Source organism: Rhamphochromis sp. 'chilingali', assembly GCF_963969265.1.
Source record: "Rhamphochromis sp. 'chilingali' genome assembly, chromosome: 1".
Taxonomy (NCBI): domain Eukaryota; kingdom Metazoa; phylum Chordata; class Actinopteri; order Cichliformes; family Cichlidae; genus Rhamphochromis; species Rhamphochromis sp. 'chilingali'.
Genome location: NC_137929.1, coordinates 59018592 through 59040997, shown reverse-complemented (window position 1 = coordinate 59040997; position 22406 = coordinate 59018592). Strand labels below are relative to the sequence as shown.

Below are 22406 nucleotides of genomic sequence, written 5' to 3'. Positions count from 1 at the left end.
AATCTGATATTATTATGAATGTTCCTGTCTTTCAAAAACCCTGATTGTGTCTCACTAATTATACTTGAAACCCCTTGTTTGAGCCTTGTTGCAACTGAGCTAGAGAAAATTTTATAATCTGTATTTAATAAAGTTATGGGCCTTAAGTTATCCAATTGTCGTTTATCTTTGTTTGGTTTAGGAATTAATGTAATTAATCCTTGTTTCATGCTAGACATCAATTCTCCCTTTTCAATACTGGCCAGTATAGCTTTGAATAAAATTTCCCGTAAGTCTTCCCAAAAAAATTGGAAGAAATTAACTGTAAGCCCATCTGGACCAGGGGATTTATTAAGTGCCATTTTCTTAACAGATGCATCTAACTCTTCAATTCTGAAGTCAGATTCACATAATTCCTTAAATGATTCATCAATTTTAGGGATCAGATTATCTATTTGATCAAAAAAGACATCACAATCTGCTTGGGAGAACTGTGAGGAGTATAAATTGGAATAGAATGTATAAGTTTCATTCTCCAAAATTTTAGGGTCGTCACATTCAATGCCATCAATTAACAGAGAAGATATAAAATTTCTTTTCTGTCTGCTCTTTTCTAAATTAAAAAAATATGAAGAATTTCTTTCCCCCTCCTCAATCCACTTGGCCCGTGAACGCACAAAAGCTCCTTCTGCTTTATTTAGGTAGAGCTGATCTAATTTAGTTTGCAACTCCATAAGTTTACTCCTTTCTTGGGTATTTAGATCATCTTTACTACAGCAATAAGTAATTTCTTGGAATAATTTACATTCATATTCTCTTTGCTTTTGACTTATGTTTTTACTGAATTGAATACTAAATTCTCTAATTTTGAATTTAATGAATTCCCATTTATTGATATATCCTACAATTAGATGATCAGCCATAATATCTTTTATAATTTTTTTGACTATGTTGCAGTAGTCTTCATTTTGTAAAAGTTTGGCATTGAACTTCCAATAAGTTCTTTTATTTGATTGTCTAATTTCCGATTCTAAGCACAGTTCAATAAAGCAATGATCAGATAGAGGTGCATTTGACATTGCAACTTTTACAGTGTGGCTAAGAATGATGTCACTTCCTAGCCAATAGTCTATTCTAGATTTACAAGCTCCATTTGGTTTAAACCAGGAAAAGCTCTTAATTTCTGGATTTCTTACTCTCCAAATATCTGTCAAGTTGTTATTAATCAAAAATTCTATAATTAGGTTTTTTTTTGTGGTCTACCTGTCCTTGAGGGCCATCTATCAGTCCATTCATCAGGAGTCATATTCCAATCACCACCCATTAAAATGTATTCTGTAGGGTATCGACCTTTAAGTTCAAAAATATTTGAAGTTATATCTTCTAACATAATTTTATTCTGACTTTCATTGTTATATCCATAAACGTTGACTAAAATGAAAAACAAACTTTCAACTCCCATTACAGCAATCAACCAATGACCATTCAGTCAGTTCGTTGTATTACAAGATCGACACAACCAGTGTGTTTGTTTTGATTCGTAGACCCCGAAAATGGCGCTGCGCTCCCACAATGCATTGCGGCGTGACGTCAACTCCAAAGCGCTAAGCGCTCATTTTGAAATTACACCCCGCGTGGTTACGTTGCGCAAGTGAGTCATGTGACCAAACCGAGTAACAAATCACGGCAGAGTCGGGAAAAAGGGGCGGAGAAATTGTGTGTGTGTGTGCAGGAGAGGTGTCGAGCAGAGAGAGAGTTACTTTTTCATGAAACTGGAGTAAAGTAGTAAACTTACAGGAACATATACCACTACCAACGTTGGGATCAATTTCTGCATCGATCTGAACACCCTTATTTCCTGGATCTTAGCTCAGATCAGCGTGAACCACGTGGGTCTCTGCTCCCTGATCTGTTTGTTAAGACTTCCAGCTTCATCACGGAGTTTCTCTCGGTTTGTGGGCTCATCTAAAGGTAAGCTTTTAGCTCTGTTGATAATAATAGATTGCTTGGTATACATTGGAGTTAGACAGACTGTAGAGTTTGTGATTGCTTGCAACATTACAATACGACGGGTTTTAGGGGGTAAGAATACATACAGAAAAACGGTCTTTGAATATGAACAAAAAGATTGGCTGCAGGGCAGGAGAACAACCAGCCCCCACCCCCAGGACAGAAAGCCACAGGTACAAGCGTGGGGGAGGGCAATCAGCCTTTAGAATAGGACTTAATAGGACCGTCTCCAGATGCATCCAGGGCTGGACTGGGACAAAAAATCGGCCCGTGTTCCAGATTAACTGGCGTTGGTCGAACAGATGTGTGGTAGACTTGCGTTTCAGGAGCTGCTACCGACAAACCAGCAAAAAAAACACCAAATGTGTAATCTGTGACACTTGTGAGGTTAACTCAAACACACTCCGTCAGTCTTGATGCTGTTGAACAACAAAATGTTTAAAAATGTCGCGAGTTGGTGATATTGTCAAACAATTAACACCACGCCGGTGTTGTTCACAGGAAGGCGAGAGTAAACGATCGGGAGACTCTTGTCGTCGTTATCGTTCTCCTCGCACGTTTTATTTCTCCGATTTCAGCGTTTTTGCTTCACAACTAAAGCGTGCAGTTTACTTTGTTTGCACTAACATGGACTAGAATCAACCATGAATGAATGAAATAATATCATGTATTTATTTTTGACCCACAGTTGTAAAAAAAAATTCCAAATTATATACACAAAGTCATGGGAATTACCACCCCTGTTAAGAAAAACGTCTTGAACAAATATGACACATCAATATTTCATTAGTGTTGTCACATCACATGCTGTAAGCAGAGTCTGTCTGTGTCTTTTCCTCTGCAAATGATCATTTTAGAGTTGGTTGTTATATACAGTCTGTATAAGTGTGGTTGATGTGCCTTTCATAGTGTTTAACTTGAAGGCCCCGAGTACTTTCTCTCACAGTCAGCTGTTGACTGTTTTCAGTCGACTGTTTTCAGTGGATTTCAGCTTGCTGTGTTTGTGGATATATGACTGGCTTTAATTATCCATAAAATCAAGACATTCTCTGTAAGATTTACATACTATATATTTTACAGTGAAGGCTTTAAAACCATGTTAATGCTGAAAGTACATGGTGGTTGGTGATATTAAAGTCCTGTTTGTGGCACATTAGTATATGCGAGGGGGCAAACTCCTCAAAATGGGTGGTGACCAAGGTGGCCATTTAGAAATCGGCCATCTTGGATACAACTTTTGTTTTTTCAATAAGAAGAGGGCCATGTGACACATCAAACTTATTGGTAATGTCTCCAAAAAAAAAACCAATGGTGTGCTTGGTTTCAACGTAACTTGATACACCAACCATTCCCATTTTATTACGGTGTATCCATATAAATGGCCCACCCTGTTCAAACATCACTAATGTCACATAACTTTGCCGACATCTCTCCAACAGTCATGTTTTAATGTTCTTTGTTTTTTAACATTTGCAATCAAATAAGCGGCATAGCATTCAGTACTTTTAAATAGAGCAGGGCTATATGATTAAAAAATATTTATCACAATATAATTAGAAAATTTGCGATAATGATATAATTGACGCTAGACAAAATACTTTACAACTCCACAATTTTATTAGTGCAAAAAAACCAAAAACAACTGTCAATGTATTTTCACTATTTTCACTGTCAATTTTCAGAAAAATCAAAGGATTGATTTTAGTGTTGTGCTGTATTTTCCAAAAAACACAGTAATAACGGTGGCCCGCTAGCACGTTCTACCAAAAATAGTGCTTTGTTGTGTATCTAATGGACGAAAGCTAAATCAGTTCCACGCCGTTGAAGTTGCAACATTTTTACAAACCAATTCTGGTTCATCCGTTTCATTCAACGATCCGCTTTCGCCCTTCTCATTCTCTGTCACCGCTGTGCTTTTTCCAGCCATGTGCGTATGAAAACAAAGGCAGACTGTGAAGGTGCAATAACATGGGGCCCACTTGTGATAACATTCTATGTGAATGCATACAACTGGTGAACACTAAAGTGAGGAAATAATATTACTATTACTAATGTGATATTATTACAGTTTTTCTCGATTGCTTAAACACTATAACCAGGCCTCTAAACTAAAATTTCAAAACCGTAACGCTATTGTTCAAAAAGCTCACCCATTTCCCTGAACTATAAACACTATTCCCTGCTTTGACACATGACTCAAATTTGGTGAACTGTTACTGCAAAACTCTACACACAAATCCCTACATTTTACAGTGCGTACACCATGTAGTCATTTAGAAAGCACTAGCATGCAATAATGTTAACTTAAGTCAGCATAGCTTGAGCTCAATTAGCACACAATTAACCAGGTGGAAACACTAGGAGTCAAAATTTAGCACACACCAATCAGAACCTGCGATGGATAGATAAAAGGGCCAAAGTCAGCTCATTCAGGTTTGAAACAATGGATCCAAAGAGATGCAAAGGAGAGTGATTGAGGATGATCATCTTTTTCGAGGCATAAATGCCATCAGCCTCTCCACAATTGACCGCATCCTCCGAAAGAATCAATTCCGGATGAAACAGGCATACCGAGTCCCTTTCGAACGAAACTCTGACAGAGTGAAAAACCAACGTGTGGAATATGTTCAGGTATGAGTTTTGATACTGTATAAAGTATTGTGTACCATCACAGCATGGCAGTTTATGCTGCCATTTCAGCACTCTTGAACTGTGGTTCAGGGTACCGATTGACTCTACTGTGTTATGTGTTTTGCAGAGGATCTTTGAGATTGAAGGACGGCCTGTTCCCCATGAAATAATCTTTGTGGATGAGGCAGGTTTTAACCTGACCAAAAGAAGGAAAAGGGGGAGGAACATAATTGGCCATCGGGCTATTGTAAATGTCCCTGGTCAGCGTGGGGGGAATGTCACTATGTGCGCAGCCATCAGCCAACGAGGGGTACTCCACCGCCATGCCGTACTAGGACCCTATAACACTATGCTTCTCCTTGCTTTTCTTGATGGTTTAAGACAACATATGTTCCAGCTGCACTACAGGGAACCAGCACAGCCAGAGCAGCCTCACTACGTTGTTGTGTGGGATAACGTCAGCTTCCATCGCGCTGCTCTGGTTCGTGACTGGTTTACCAATAACCCAAGGTTTTCTAATATCTTTCTGCCTGCATACTCTCCCTTTCTAAACCCGATAGAGGAGTTATTTTCGGCATGGCGGTGGAAAGTGTATGACCGAGAACCTTATGTCCGTGTTCACCTCCTTCAGGCCATGGAAGAGGCCTGCCTAGACATATCAGTAGATGCATGCCAGGGGTGGATCAGGCATGCAAGAGGATTTTACCCCCACTGCCTGGCTGGGGCCAATATAGCCTGTGATGTGGATGAGATTCTCTGGCCTGACCCAGACCAAAGACAAGATGCTGAGGTGGGATAATGTTTCTGGTGTGTGTTGTACTGTATAGTACATGAATGACAATGTGCCACTGTACATACATTGGTTGCGTCTTTTGTGTTTATCATGTGACAAGGGTTTTGAAGGGGAGAACCATAAGCAACCTATTTGTTTTGGAACTATTGTTTTGAATTAATTGTACCAGTGTGCAAAACTCTGTTGTAGTGTGTGTGTTTTTGAGGGCTTGTGTTTGATGTCTGAGGGCAAAGTTTGGTTTTTCAGCAGGAGTGAATAGTTTTGGGTGTGGAGCTTCATTTTGACCTGGAAATAGGATGTTTGGGAAATTGAGTGAGATGTTATGGATTTGTGTTTACTGTTGTGAGGATATGAGGCGTAGTTTCAAGAAATGTGTTTTAGCAATCGAGAAAAACTGTAATACATAGGAAAAGAAATCTGGCACCACATCATGAAAATAGCATAGCACACGGTAAATACACACAGAAATGAACAATTACAAGATTAAGTCTGCATAGCCCACAAGTTCATGCGACCCTAGGATGTCGCTGTCATCTTCCTGTTCCTGAAAAAACATACATACATCTAGGGATGGGTATTGATAAGATTTTCACGATTCCGATTCCAGTTTCGATTCTGTTTAACGATTCGATTCTTTATCGATTCTCTTATCGATTCTTTTTTTTTTTTTTTTAAATGAGAACATTAAGGTCGATTAGCTTAGAACTTTGTTTTATATCTTCTCTTTGAACAAGATAGAAATTTAGGAGTAACATGGCCTTACAAACCCAACAGTGAGATGTTAAGAGATCCACAGCCTACGGCTCTTCAATCGGGTGTCACAGGGTCCCCAGGAAAAAAAATTGTAAATGTAAAATAATAAAATAAATATTCTTCTGTAGCAATAACAAAGTGTAACATAAATTATTCTGTAGCAATTACACAAGAATATTTAGTAATGTCCCTGCTGCTGATTCACGAGTCCGGAGCGGGATTAAAGACACGACATTCATTTAAGGTTATCGTGTGTTTTGTGAGCAAATGCTTTTGCATATTTGTAGTGTTTTAATCCATCCATCCATCCATCCATCCATCCATCTTCATCCGCTTTATCCGAGGCCGGGTCGCGGGGGCAGCAGCCTAAGCAAAGAGGCCCAGACCTCCCTCTCCTCAGCCACCTCCTCCAGTTTATCCGGGGGAACACCAAGGCGTTCCCAGGCCAGCTGAGAGATATAATCTCTCCAGCGTGTCCTGGGTCTGCCCCGGGGCCTCCTCCCGGTGGGACATGCCTGGAACACCTCACCCAGGAGGCGCCCAGGGGGCATCCTTGTCAGATGCCCGAACCACCTCAACTGACTCCTTTCGATGTGGAGCAGCAGCGGCTCTACTCTGAGTCCCTCCCGGATGGCCGAACTTCTCACCCTATCTCTAAGGGAGAGGCCAGCCACCCTTCGGAGGAAGCTCATTTCTGCCGCTTGTATCCGCGATCTTGTTCTTTCGGTCACTACCCACAGCTCGTGGCCATAGGTGAGGGTATCCCTTAAATGAAATATAAATTTGGCAAGTATTGCAAGTTGCCCTGTTGTCATCCATTCTCATAAAGTATAACCAAACTTTTGAGCGTTTGAGCCGTGTTTCCTGCCAGGTAACTGACGCTCCGCAACGTGGTGACGTCATTGGAATCGATAAAGGAATCGTTTGCAAAAATGGCAAACAATCCCAAGTAACAAGGTGTATGTCATGGTAAAACCTCCCCCACACACCAGGAACAAGAAACTAAGAATCTACTAGTCTCACTCATTTAATCCCTCTGCTGCATTCTGTTCACCCCTGCTATAATTCAATCATCTTTCCTAATATAATATTAGTCCACTAGTTCATATATTGCTTCTCATCCCACTAAGTGAACCATAAAATCAGAAACACAGCTTCATTGCATGCGTGTATGTGTTAGTAGGATTAATACATTTTGTGCTCCTTAACCCTTTAAGACCTACCATAGAACCAAGTCCGCCAGAGCTTATATTATATTTTTACATGCTGTGGAGCCATTTTTGGGAGCATTTCAAGTTGCTATACATCAATACAACCATTATAGCCCAAACTTTAATAATATGTCTGCATTAAGTGCATAGTAATTACATAAATTGCAAAAAAGTGCAATAAACTACAAAAAAAATTGAAAATCGTTTTTGTTTTTTTTAACATATATTTCTAGTTAGAGAAATTTAAGAGGCTTATCCCTCAAAACTGTAAATACAAAAAGTTGCACAAACTAGTTTCCAACCACAGGAAATTTATTTTAAGTGTCTTCATAGTTTTATTTTTGAAATACACCAATTTTTATATACTGCAGGAAAAACGAAAATAAATATTATAATGCAAATTTGCAAAATAACAGCATATGCATCAAAATAAACTATTTCCAGCAGTGCAATATGAGTCCTGAGCATCCCAGAAACGACACAGAAAGTCATAAACTCAAACATAACTTTTAAAAACACAAGTATAGGCTCATAAGGCCCCGATCGTAAAAAACTACATTTCCGCAAAATGACATCACTTCCGGTTTCGGGCAGGTCATGCGGTCATGTGATAGTTCGCGCTGATGGACGTAGGAAGTGTTACAAACAGCTGATCGGATCGGCGAAGCGTGTTTCTGGAATATCATGTTTTTGTTGCTGCAAGTGATTTTTATGCAGTTTTTGCAAAGCTATATGTGGAAGGAAACTGTGACCTAGGACAAGCTGATGGCATAAGATGTAAGTACAACTCCTCCAGTTTCATATGCAAAAAAAAATGATTGCGCTAGCTTACGTGGTTGCAGAGCTACCGGGATTTAAAAATAGTTACGCAAAACAGAGCGTGCCCGCTCCGATCGGCTGTAAAGGGTTAAAGGTTAAAATATCAATACTACACTCTCAATATCAGGAGAGGAAATCAGTTTGTCCTTCTTGTTTCAGAAACATCTAAAGTCAGGTTCAGCTAAATCCTAAGCGTTTGCAAGTTCACCAAGTGAATGTAAAGGTGTTGTTAACACCGTCAACACCGTCAACAGGTACCCCCGTGTGATGTGTGCCACTTCTAATGTGATTTTTGACACCCCCATATGGAGGACAACATCGAAATAAAGAATTCTGTGCTTGAATAATGAATTGTAGAATAAATTCTCCATTTGTAAAATTTTTCAATTCCTCATTAACAAAGGGATTTTTGAAATGGTTTTTTTTTTAAACTCCTAGGATGATAATGAGGTTCAGTATAAACTTAGTTGGCTGAGTTTATACTGCTACCGATGAGTCTGAGCGGGACTCCTTTGTGGATCTATGGAAGTCCATATTTACTTATTTAATTTTTTGTTTCACACATTGTACAGCAGTAATTCATTTCTTATCCACAACCTTCCTGTTAATTAAAGTAACACTGTTTCCATGCAGGAAAAGGAGCAGGAAAACCTCATTAAAACCTTCCCCCTATCTGTGATGATACAAATAGGCAACCAAAATTATACTCAGACAATATTCTACGCAAAACAAAACAAGACAAAACAAACAGAACAATATGCTCAACATTGAGCAATACCACTAAATATCAAACTGAAAGGATAATTTTGTCTACAGTTAAATTCTGTTATTTTCAACTTCTTCATATTGGTTTATCGTTTTATTGTTATAGCAGATTTTAAATTGAGAAACCTTTGTACAACACATGAGTTGATCATTGAGAGAATTCCAGTTTCTTATGCCGATGACTGTTCGACACATTTGCCTTTGTGTGGTTCGAGCAAACCGATGCTTAAAATAAAACTTCCTTCTTCCCTCCCCATGTTCTGAACACAATACAAATACACTTTGTAACTTAAGAGGTAGTGTTTTATTTTTTGCCCTAAATATAATAATTAATGTCTATAATTTCACTATATCTTCTAGTTTTAATAATTTAGATTTTATATACAAACTATTACTGTGTTCTCTATACTAATATATATATATATATATATATCCCGGGAATAACATCGGAGATCTCTGTCCAGAAGAGCGCAGTCCTGGGAACAGCTAAGATACTGCGCAGGACCCTCAAGCTCCCAGGCCTCTGGTAGAGGACCCGAGCTTGAAGGATAAACCGCCCGCAGGGGCGTGCTGGGTGTTTTTTTTTTTTTTTTTTTTTTTTTAATACACACACACACACACACACACACACACACACACACACACACAATCTTACATTACCCAGGATATACAGTGGGGCAAGAAAGTATTTAGTCAGCCACCGATTGTGCAAGTTCCCCCACCTAAAATGATGACAGAGGTCAGTAATTTGCACCAGAGGTACACTGCAACTGTGAGAGACAGAATGTGAAAAAAAAATCCATGAATCCACATGGTAGGATTTGTAAAGAATTTATTCGTAAATCAGGGTGGAAAATAAGTATTTGGTCAATAACAAAAATACAACTCAATACTTTGTAACATAACCTTTGTTGGCAATAACAGAGGTCAAACGTTTACTATAGGTCTTTACCAGGTTTGCACACACAGTAGCTGGTATTTTGGCCCATTCCTCCATGCAGATCTTCTCGAGAGCAGTGATGTTTTGGGGCTGTCGCTGAGCAACACGGACTTTCAACTCCCGCCACAGATTTTCTATGGGGTTGAGGTCTGGAGACTGGCTAGGCCACTCCAGGACTTTCAAATGCTTCTTACGGAGCCACTCCTTTGTTGCCCGGGCGGTGTGTTTTGGATCATTGTCATGTTGGAAGACCCAGCCTCGTTTCATCTTCAAAGTTCTCACTGATGGAAGGAGGTTTTGGCTCAAAATCTCACGATACATGGCCCCATTCATTCTGTCCTTAACACGGATCAGTCGTCCTGTCCCCTTGGCAGAAAAACAGCCCCATAGCATGATGTTTCCACCCCCATGCTTCACAGAAGGTATGGTGTTCTTGGGATGCAACTCAGTATTCTTCTTCCTCCAAACACGACGAGTTGAGTTTATACCAAAAAGTTCTACTTTGGTTTCATCTGACCACATGACATTCTCCCAATCCTCTGCTGTATCATCCATGTGCTCTCTGGCAAACTTCAGACGGGCCTGGACATGCACTGGCTTCAGCTGCGGAACACGTCTGGCACTGCGGGATTTGATTCCCTGCCGTTGTAGTGTGTTACTGATGGTGACCTTTGTTACTTTGGTGCCAGCTCTCTGCAGGTCATTCACCAGGTCCCCCCGTGTGGTTCTGGGATCTTTGCTCACCGTTCTCATGATCATTTTGACCCCACGGGATGAGATCTTGCGTGGAGCCCCAGATCGCGGGAGATTATCAGTGGTCTTGTATGTCTTCCATTTTCTGATGATTGCTCCCACAGTTGATTTTTTTCACACCAAGCTGCTTGCCTATTGTAGATTCACTCTTCCCAGTCTGGTGCAGGTCTACAATACTTTTCCTGGTGTCCTTCGAAAGCTCTTTGGTGTTGGCCATGGCGGAGTTTGGAGTCTGACTGTTTGAGGCTGTGGACAGGTGTCTTTTATACAGATGATGAGTTCAAACAGGTGCCATTCATACAGGTAACGAGTGGGGGACAGAAAAGCTTCTTACAGAAGATGTTACAGGTCTGTGAGAGCCAGAGATTTTCCTTGTTTAAGGTGACCAAATACTTATTTTCCACCCTGATTTACGAATAAATTCTTTACAAATCCTACCATGTGAATTCATGGATTTTTTTTTTTCACATTCTGTCTCTCACAGTTGCAGTGTACCTCTGGTGCAAATTACTGACCTCTGTCATCATTTTAAGTGGGGGAACTTGCACAATCGGTGGCTGACTAAATACTTTTTTGCCCCACTGTAAATACTTTTAGCCAACTTTTTTTAACATGTTCAATATGAGGTTTCCACTTGTCATCCACTATTACACCCAGAAAATGGAAACCTGTCATTCTTTCAATTAATGCTCCCTCTATAGATAATATTATCTCTTCCTCCTTTACATGGTTTCTGAATATCATAAACTGTCTTTTTTCCAAATTCAGCGTTAGCTTATTTACATCAAATCATTTTTAATTTTTTTTTTTTAAATTTCAATAACCATAATTTTAGCCATTTCTTTCAAGTTTTCTCAGGAAAAAAAATTGTTTTGTCTACAAACAACAAAATTGAACATTTTTGACACATCACAAACGTTGTTTATATATAAATTAAAAACTGGTCCTAAAATAGAACCTTGAGGGACCCCACACTCTATTTTCATTCTATCACATGAATTGCCTAAACACTGCACATACTGAAACCTATTATCTAAATAACTGCTTAACCTGTTCAATAGTATTCCTCTCACACCACAAGTACTTAATTTGGGCTACGTTCACACTGCAGGCGAAAGCGCATCAAATCCGACTTTTTTGACCCTATGCAACCCATATCTGATCATGGTATGACAGTGTGAACGGCTCAAATCTGATCTGGGTCACTTTCATATGTGGTACTGAATCCGATACATATCTGATGTTTTAGAAAGCGACTGCTGTTTGAATGGTCATGTCGCATTAAATCCATCTTTTACGTCACTGACAGAAGACGGACGCCAATTATCAGCGCTGGAGAAGTGCCTGAGAAGACATCGCGAACGCTTCCTGTCCATCCCGTGTAGATGTTAGTGAAACTGTTGGAAGGACAACGTGAACATTTTATTTATACTGTATAATCTGCAGATTTCTAAAACGGCAATAAGGATAATTATTAGGCCATATGTAAATAACAAAATAACTTACGGCAAAGTTGGGGAAATGTAAAGTCCAAAACAAGTCTTTATATTAAGGGCCATCAGTCAAACAAACGGTTTGGTCTGGGCCTGAACCGCGTTGTGTAATGTCTTCTTTTGCGCATGTGGGCCGCTTTGAGGGTTCACACAGGAGCGTGTTTGCTGTCACATTTCATCTGTAGTGTGAACAAGCAGACAAAAAAAAATCGGATTTGATCGAAAAATTGGAATTGAGTATTAAGACCTGCAGTGTGAACGTAGCCTTAGAAATCAAGATGGAGTGTTGCAGAGTGTCAAAAGCTTTTTTTTTAAATCAATGAATACCCCTATAGTATATATTATTATTATATTTTCTGATGAAATGTTTTCAATAGCATTCATTAATGCTATTGCTGTTGATCTGTTCCGTTCAAATCCATACCAGGGCTCGCAAAATCGCTAGCCCGACATCCCGGGGCAAGCGATTTTTCCAGTCGGGCTACCAAAATCTATCGCTGCCCTGCCCATCGGGCTATCGTAGGAAGGAAAACTATATGTCAATGCTTTTGCATCCCTTCGGAAATGTAGCTGGGTAATTATGTCATTGGCATCGGTGAGCCACTGTCAATATGTGACATATTGAAATCGCGTTTGAATTTGCGCTTGTTTTTTGCTTTCACTTTGCAATCGCGCGAACTGTGTATAGTGACAGAGAATCGCTGAGCGTTATGTGAGTGCGTGTGTAAAAGCAGCAGGATATATATTTTAGTTCTGCAGAGCCAAATAAGACAGGTCAGGGTGAAGAAGTGACAGCCAAAGAAAAGCTTACCACAAAACGGAGAAGTTATGACAAATCAGACTATAAGGCAAAAAGAAAGTGCAGCTTTATGGTTTCATGGACAAAAGAATTTCTGTGGCTGCAATATGATGAGCTATATAACCAGGGGTGCACATAAGTGGTCCGCAGGTGCGCATTCGCTGTCAAAATAAAACCAGATGAAAAGTTCCAACGCGTGTTTGCGTTCATAATATTTTCAGGAGGAGGCCAGACATTTGTTTAGAACTTTTAAAGATGTCGAAGAAGCAAGGTCCTTTAAGCAATTACTGTAGTGTTCCTCCACGGCAGAAGAAATGTCAGAAGGAGTCCGAACCACAAAAGAAGCACGTATTCTCGGAAAAGTAGTTGCAGGAGGTGAGCTGGCTTCAAGCAAATGATGAACGCACAGAGATGTGGTGTGGAATGTGCCGTGAGAATCCCACTCCAGCGGACAAAAACAGTGCCTTTTATATGGACGCAAACGCGCGTTGCATCTTTTATTTTGACAGCGAATGCGCACATGCGGACCACTTATGTGCATCCGTGTAAATAACATAATGTTCTGCCGGGTGTGTTGTTGGTTTTCCCTTGATTTCTGAGTCGACAAGCGCCTTTGTTGCTGGGACCATTCATTTTAAGAAAGGCCCCCATTAGAACCCATAAGAAATGCATTATTGCTCAGTCTGCAATATCTTTCCCAGAACAAACACCAATTGCAAATAACATACTAAAAATAAACCTGAAAAATCTGTTTAGAACAGCGTACTATGTTGCAAAGAGTGAACTACCACTGGCACGATTTAGCAGTCTTTGCAAACTTCAAAAAAGCAAATGGCCTAGATCTTGGTTCCACTTGCCTCTTACCCGTTACTTCAGTGGAAATTTCAAATTCAGGATCTGACACAGACTGATTCATGTCCTACACAGTTCTTACAAGTTCATAGAAATTTCTGTTCAATTAGAACCAAGTATTTGAGTTGATGATTGTAATTTTTATACAGTGTTGTAATTTTTTTTTTTTTTTTAATTTTGATTAATGTTTCTGTTACAATATTATACTTTAATGTATAATATTGTAAAGCAAACAAAACAGGAAACAAAACATCAATCAAAAAATTATTCTCTTTTTTTATTTGGGCTACTTAAATTTGTTTTGGGCTACCAAAAACCCTTCCCTGCCCAAAGGGTTACCAGGGATTTTGAGATTTTGCAAGCCCTGCACTGAGGAGTGTAGTAATGTTTATTTGCTCTGCTTCTTTTTGTAAGGGGTAAAATATGTCTATATACTTTTTGTGTCCCAGCTGAGTAACAGGAGTCTGGTGGAGCAGTAGAAGGACAATTTCAGCCATTTGGACTCAGCTCAGCCACTACAGAGGAAAGAATGACTTCAACACAAAAGGTGAGAAAAACATCACAGTTACACTGTTATTGAAACTGTGTGTGCAACTGGTTGGTTTTTAAAACACAATTAACAGCAGCTTTGTCTTTTGCATCCTGGGCTCCTACTTATATACAGAATATACATTCACAACCAAAAACCACAGAAGTTAGAAGAAAATGCAAAGATCATATTTTATCAGCACATATTGAAACAACAATATCATCAGTTGAACTCAAAATATTTTATGAAGTAAAAGATTTTCTCCACTTATATATTTCTTCAATAATGTAATTTTCATTACACCTCTCATTGTGTCACATCATTGTAATGTGATACTATCACCAGAAGGTGGTGCTAACACACCAACAATGTGTTTGTTGACATGTTTGTTTCCACTGACGGAGGGAGTTTCAGTTCGTTCCGCGACTGCATTTCACTCAGTGCCTCTGTTTGTATCTCTGTCACTGCAGGACCAACATGGAGCAAGAAGTCAGCGCTCTCAGGAGGCTGACAAACGTCAAAGAAAGGGAGAGAAATCCTACAGCTGTGATGAGTGTGGGAAGGATTTTACCCGGAGTGACAGCCTAAAAACACACCAACTCATCCACAGTGGAGTTAAACCCTACAGCTGTGAGTTGTGTGGAAAGTCTTTTACCCTGGCTCGAATCTTAAAAAAACACCAACTCGTCCACAGTGGAGTTAAACCTTACAGCTGTGACTTGTGTGGAAAGTCTTTTACCGAGGCTAGAGGCTTAAAAAGACACCAAGTCATGCACAATGGAGTTAAACCTTACAGCTGTGACTTGTGTGGGAAGGATTTTGCCCGGGCTAGAGGCTTAAAAATACACCAAGTCATCCACAGTGGAGTTAAAGCGTACAGCTGTGACTTGTGTGGGAAGGATTTTGCCCGGGCTGAAAGCTTAAAATCACACAAACTTATCCACAGTGGAGTTAAAGCGTACAACTGTCACTTGTGTGGAAAGTCTTTTACCCACGCTCAATCCTTTAAAACACACCAACACGTCCACAGTGGAGTTAAACCTTACAGCTGCAAATTGTGTGGAAAGTCTTTTACCCATTATCAAAGCTTAAAATCACACCGTATCGTGCACAGTGGAGTTAAAGCACACAGCTGTGAGTTGTGTGGTAAGGCTTTTGCTGAAAAAAAGGACTTACAGAGGCATCTAGTTACCCACTCTGGAATTAAGGCGTACAGCTGCAACTTTTGTGGAAAAAGTTTCAGCGACAAACAGTACCGAAATAGTCACCTACGGATTCACACTGGAAATGATGTTTCTTGCTGTGATCAGTGTGGGAAACTGTTTACAACAGACGCACAGTTACAACTACACATGTTTAGCCACACTGAGGAGAGACCTTATAAATGTGACCTGTGTGAGAAGACTTTTAAATCTCCACATCACATGAGAAACCACCGACGGATCCACACCTGAAAGTAACTCTACAAGTGCAGTTACTGTGAGGCTGTATTCGTTTTTTTTCTTGTAATTGTAACCCGAGTGTTTGGAACAAGTCTGATCAGTAAACTTACGGAGTTATACTGAATGAACTGTTTGGGAAAAATGAAGAGTCATTTTTGTTCAGTAAACTCAGTCTTATAATGTAAACAGTAAAATGTAATTGGACGTTGGCAGAGATGCTCTTTGTTTCAGGCAACATTGAGGATAAAAATAAAAAAAGCAGAGCAACACAGATGGATCCAGTTCTCAACCCTGTCGTCACTGTGGTGGTGGGAAAGAGTTTCTTTTTAACCTTTGAGGAAAAACCTCCAATCATCAACTGGACCTAAAACCACATCAACGTATCCACACTGGAGACAAAATGAACTACTGCAAAGAATGTGGGAGAGGCTTCCACACACAAGTACATTAAAAATACAAAAACTCTTCCACAGTAGGGTCAAAAAGCACATCTGTGACCAGTGTGGGTCATCCTTTACCACTGGACATGACCTCAATGAAAAACCATAAGCGAATCCACACCGGAGAGACACCATACAAGTGCAGACACTGTGACAAAAGCTTCTCACAATCAGGTCATCGTAACAAACATGAACGTACACACATGGAAGTGAACTTAAGCTGTGACCAGTGTGATAAGAGTTTCAGGAATCTCAGTTCATACTCCGAACACAAACTATCCCACACTGTAAATAAACTGTTTCACTGTTACCAATGTGGAAAAGCCTTCACTTCATTATCTGCTCTGTGCAAACATCAGCCTGATCATGCAGGACTGAAATCACTGGATCACAATGAATCTGAAGAGAGAGAAAGATCCTCTTCTGGTTTCAGGCTCAGACTTAAAAACCTTGAGATCAGGCTCCACAGAGTTCAGATGGAATCTCCTGTAAAGAGTGTCAGCTGATGTCACACTAGGATCTGATGAGGTAGCTCTGATTTCTGGACCTGCAGTGAATAATCCTGAATGTTACATTTAGGAAGCTGCATGTATAGATATGCATATCAAGTTTGTTTTTTCCTTTGAGGGATTTTAATTCTCTAAAATGTTATCCCTGTTACATTTTAACCTTTGTTCCCTTAGGACACAGTAGTGTTTAGTAGTTGTACTTGTTACTGTATTATTAAAGTTATAGGAATGTCTTTTTTACCAAACAGACTTTGTATCAAAATTGCAGATATGGATATATATTTCAGTTTCTTTCATTTGAACTTTCTTAGTGTTTCCAAAATTAACTTCTTTTTTTAAATGTATTCATTTAATGTGTTACCTCAGTTAAATTTAAATTCTTTATTCATATTTAAACTTTTGCTGTTTCTTCTTTTGAACCTTTTCTCCCAAAATTGCAAATATTTTCACAGCAGTTGCTCTTAAATCCTCCAAAATGAACTAAATCTGTCCACCAGCTTTGAAACAACACCTGCTGTGACTTTATGTCCAGAAAAAAGAAACTCAAGCTAAACTGGTTTTGGGCTGTACTTCCATGTAATACCAGTTTGTACCAGAAGATGGAGCAGTGAGTCAGAGTAACCTTTATTCAGTTAGGCAAAGACCACATTCGTATTCACATTGGCAGCAAAGAACTGTTACAAGATCAAAAATTCAAATTCTATTAAACCTCTATTTTTCGCTCCTCCTTTCACTTTAGTGTGTTTACTGTGTTCTTGAAGTCCACATGTTGTTTTTTTATGAATTCATTTTGATCCACATGTTCTGCAGCCTTTTTCTTGTTGATTTGAAGTTTGTATTATGAAATCGTGATTTGTTTTGATCCTATATTTGATGAACTTTGAAAAATAAAGAAATGGTCTCACAACAAGTAGTTTGAGCCCTGATTTCAGATTCAAAGTAATTTAACTGTTTTCAGTGGTACATGTGGAGCTTTATCACAGGAGGAGACTTGGCTGTTCTCCACTAACATTGAACAGGGTTCCTGCAGCTCATTAAAAACTCTGAAATGATCTTCAAGGACAAAGATGTTTGATTTTTCTTAAAAACAAGATGTGGGCATGAAGTTTTCACAGAGTGTGTTTAAGATGCTTTGTGATGAACATCTCACACAAAGCAGATGTTCCTGCATTGCAACAGCGGTTTGCAGATGTGTTCTTCCCCCTGCCCGGCTGCATGACTCTCATGGAGCACCACTTTGAAACGCAGTCTGGCGTGAAAGTGCGTTCATGGCCCTAGATGTTGCCTGAGCACAAGAGACAAATTGTGCAAAAGGAATTGGCTGAAATGGTGAAAATGCTGTTATCATAGGATGAAATGTGGATTTGTTCCTCAGTGTTTGGTCTCCTATGCTTACCATTTCTCCAGATGATTTGTCGCAGCTGTTGAGAGGGGCCGGTGTTCCAGATCAACTGGCGTTTAGATCAACTGGCGTTGGTCGAACAGATGTGTGGCAGTCTTGCGTTTCAGTAGCTCCTACCGACAAACCAGCAAAAAAACGCCAAATGTGTCATCTGTGACACTTGTGAGGTTATCTCAAACACACTCCGTCAGTCTTGATGCTGTTGAACAACAAAATGTTTAAAAATGTGGCGAGTTTACCTGGTGATATCCTCATGCGCGATCGCGAAAACAGCAAACAAGTAACACCACGCCGTTGTTGTTCACAGGACAGCAAGAGTAAACGATCGGGAGACCCTTGTCGTCGTTATCGTTCCACTCGCACGGTTTATTTCTCCGAATTCAGCGTTTTTGCTTCACAACTACAGCGTGCTGTTTGCTCTGTGCACTAACATGGAGTCGAGTCAACCAGCGCCACCTCTGGCCAAGTGCCACAGCCTACAGCCAGATCAACTGGTGACACACATCTGCAGCACGTTTGAATTCGTGTCATGCACATTTGTACCTTTCAATTGTGTGTTTGTGCGTCATGCAAATAAACCTTTGAAATGAATTAAATGATATCATGTATTTATTATCAGCCTACATTTGTACAAAATGCCAAATGACATACACATAGTCATAAGAATCACCATCCTGATATCAACACTTTTGCCCATAAGAAAAATGTCGTGAACAAATATATGACACACCAATATTTCACCAGTGTTGTAACTCACATGTCGCCAGCATAGTCTGCCTGTGTCTCCCCTCTGCAAACGAACATTTCAGAGTTGGATGTGATATACAGTCTGCATAAGTGTGGTCAATCTCATAACGATCCGTAAGGGGATGGCAGCTACGCTGAATGTACAGCAGTCACACAGTGATCAGCAATAAACAGTCCCCAAAACTTGCATATAATCCCCAATGTGGAGCCCATCTACTGACTACCACATAGCAGCTGGACCAGTCCCCAATGCAGGTCAGTCCACTGCTGCCACCTGTGGCCAAGTACCATAGCCTACCACTAGATTAACTTGTGACACACATCTGCACCTGCTGCTATGATCACATTGAGTAAAGGCTGAGTGGCTGCACTCACACGTGGTGCATCTAAATCTACCCACAAATATGTTGAAACATGCAATGCCAGCAATGTGGATTGTCAACACTACAAACAATCAGTAAGCAAAGACTACACGGGTCAATTCCTTCTGTGTTCATTCAACACCCGCTACATTTGTAGTCGCCTACTGCAGAGGGGAAGTCGACACACACTGTGGTACCACTTCCCACAGAAGGTGCATTCAATCTGCAAGGAAAAGTAGATTGTCAGTGTCATTCAGCTGGAGTCAGGCTCTTGAGTAAAGCAACTAAACATGTTACAGTGTACAGATACTGCATATTTCTGTGCAACAGTCTCATCTGTGCATCACTTGCTGTTTCCATGCGTCCTGTAGGTGCTCTAGTGTCTTTGAAGTGCAGAGGCATGCAGGTCACCTGAACTAGAATTCCACTGTTGGTGCATCAAAAGTGACATGTCACCCAGTGATGTTGAAGTAACCCAGTCAAGGTGCGTCCATCTTAGGTATTGATTCTGTCATCTTACCCAGTCATCGGTTTCTGCACCTGAGCTTGCCTCACCACAGGCACGACATAGCTGGGAAATGTCATCTATAAATACATATGTCACAATGTGGATACACACATAACTGTCACAAATGGAGGTCCAAATGCCGTTTCCCGGGTATACCTGAGTTTTGGAGCAGAGAGAGCGCTAGCTCCAGTCTGAGCCTGGCAACCCCCTCCTCGTCAACAGTGAAAGATATATTGGTCCCCGACAGTATTTGTTCTGCAAGCTGAACATTGTCTACTCATCAGAATCTGTCCATTTAGGTACAATACACCATGAGCATTGTACTAACCTTGCATACAAAGACGCCACAGGATGTTAGGTCCTGCTGTTTTGGATGGGCAACAGTTGAGCATGTCCATTTGCCGATGGCTGGACATTTCCGTCTAACCAGAGCTCTTTCAAATGTTAAAAAAAAGAAAAAACAGATGGGTACAAAAAACAAGAAAAGGAACAGGTACTGAATGTCATCCAGTGCAGCAGCCTTATGTGATCCACATGTACAAGTTAGAAATATGACTGCTGTGGTTAACATTAGCCTGTTGTGCGTACCTTGTCACATCCCTGCACCTATCGAGTTGTGCTTGTGTTGCCCCAAATGGGTCAACAAAGACAGCCCGCATTTCTTTCAGATACATTATCTTGAAAAACAAATGGAGATCATGTTAAACCTAGTAGGTTCACGTCAAATTCTGATGGTTGTGTGGCGTCTTACAATGAGTGTCCAGTGTCTGTTGTCACAGACTGCCCCAGCTGCCACGTCATAATTCAGCAGATCCAGCTACAAAGTGAAGATCGTGGCATTACATCATGAATAGTCGTAAATGAGGATGGTTACATGTCAAAGCCAACTCACCTTCCTGAAACCTTTCATGGACCCCTGCCAAACTGATGTCATGAAATAGGAGTCCATAATCAATACAGCGTGTTGGCGCCCCACCAGTGTCAAATATGCATTTATGATCTAGGGGCACACACGGTACATTGTCATTCCCGTCCAATGAGGTGACCACTCATGTGGAAAACATCTACATACCTCACTTTCCAACTCTTTCCCAGGGGCCAAATCTGCAATGTTCTCCGCAAATAGCTTGTAAGGCCCAATTCTGGACCACAGCACCTTTCCCCTTTCACCAGCCCAGATTCTGGTTATTACTGTGAAGACAACATTGTCAGGAACTTGTCAGACATATCATTTGTACATTGTCTGCTTACTCACCATTTTCGGGGTCACAGCGAGACTGCACCAGTGCTGGCCCCTGGCAGGGTGGCGGTGACAGTGGGGGTGCTGATGGCCCCTGGCAGGGTGGCGGTGACAGGTTCTTCAGCTTTGCTGGGACCCTCTCCTCAGGCTGGAAGTAGTGCGTCAGTTGGTCAACGTTGACCTTCACAGTCCGCTTGCCCTTCCCTGACACCAAGTCAGCACTTTTGCCTTCCAGCTTCACAATCCTCAAGGGTCCCAGCATATCAGCATCCAGTTTGCCACCTTTTCTCTGTTCCTGCCTCACATTTTTGCGCAAAACCATGTGTCCCACCTGGAAGCCATCCTCCTCTCCCCTTTCTGCCTTCCCCCTGTGGATCTTGTCTTGGGTGGTTTTGACATTTTTGGTTACGTCAGCGTAAACCACCTCCTGGGATTTTAGGCCCTCACACACGTCTTCATTCGAAATGAGTTTAGTGACCATGCCTTCTGTAACCTGCCAAAATACAATGACTGAGTAACTGGATTAGGATTGAGACATCTTCTCTCTTGTACATTACACCATTTTACCTTGTATGCCTTTGGGATCTCCGATGGATACCTTGCCTCTCTGCCGAACATGAGGTAATATGGGCTGTATTTTGTTGTCAGCTGCTTTTTTGTCCTCAGTCCAAACATGGTTGACTGCAGGAATTTGTCCCAGTTCTTGGGCTCGTCACTCACCAGTTTATTGAGGGATCTGAAATGTCAATGCATGAATACAATATACTAAATAGCCATCGTTGTGACATAGTTACAGCACAATATATAAATGACAGTATTGTACCTCTGGATTGTGCCATTTAATCTCTCCACCAAGCCATTGGTTTGGGGATGGTATGGTGAGCAGAGGCTTCTTCGGATGCCCAGGGTTTTACACAGGCCATAGTTGACCTTGAAAAGGTGATCACATTGGTCATCCAAGCTGACATTACATATGTGCTTGAGCTACTAATACCCCACCTTGTTGCAGAACTCTGAGCCCTGGTCTGTTAGCAGTCTTTTAGGTGCACCAAATTTGTAGAAAAAATCCAGAATACAACTGGTGACCTCATCTGCAGTTTTGTTTTTCAGTGGGTAGGCCTCTGCCCATTTGGTGAAATAGTCAACCATCACACAAATGTACTGATTACCACCATCCGTTAAGGTCAGTTTACCCACAAGATCCATTCCAACGAGCTCAAAGGGCTCTGTGACCTGTGAGGGGGGTAAAGAAGAACATGTCACATTTGATGTATTTGGACAGTAACAAATATGCTGTCTGTGTTACTGTACCTCGATTGGAACGTATCCTTTCCTTTCCTTAATATTGGCCCGCTTACACTGGCATTGTGGGCACTGAGCAACCTATTGCCAAATTAAGTAACATTACATGTTAATGATCAGCAAAGTG

The 22406-nt window shown here is 40.7% G+C and overlaps 1 protein-coding gene across 1 annotated transcript in view; it reads left to right on the top strand.

Annotated features, from left to right (window-relative positions):
- The window catches only part of LOC308409366 (myelin-oligodendrocyte glycoprotein-like), a gene marked incomplete at its 5' end in the record, with an annotated part of 33374 nt that overhangs the window by 2209 nt on the left and 8759 nt on the right, over positions 1–22406 (top strand). Inside the window, one exon of the mRNA XM_080902057.1 lies at positions 1763–1950. Within this exon, the coding sequence (XP_080758183.1) occupies positions 1763–1950 (188 nt within the window). The remainder of the gene's footprint in view (positions 1–1762; positions 1951–22406) is intronic.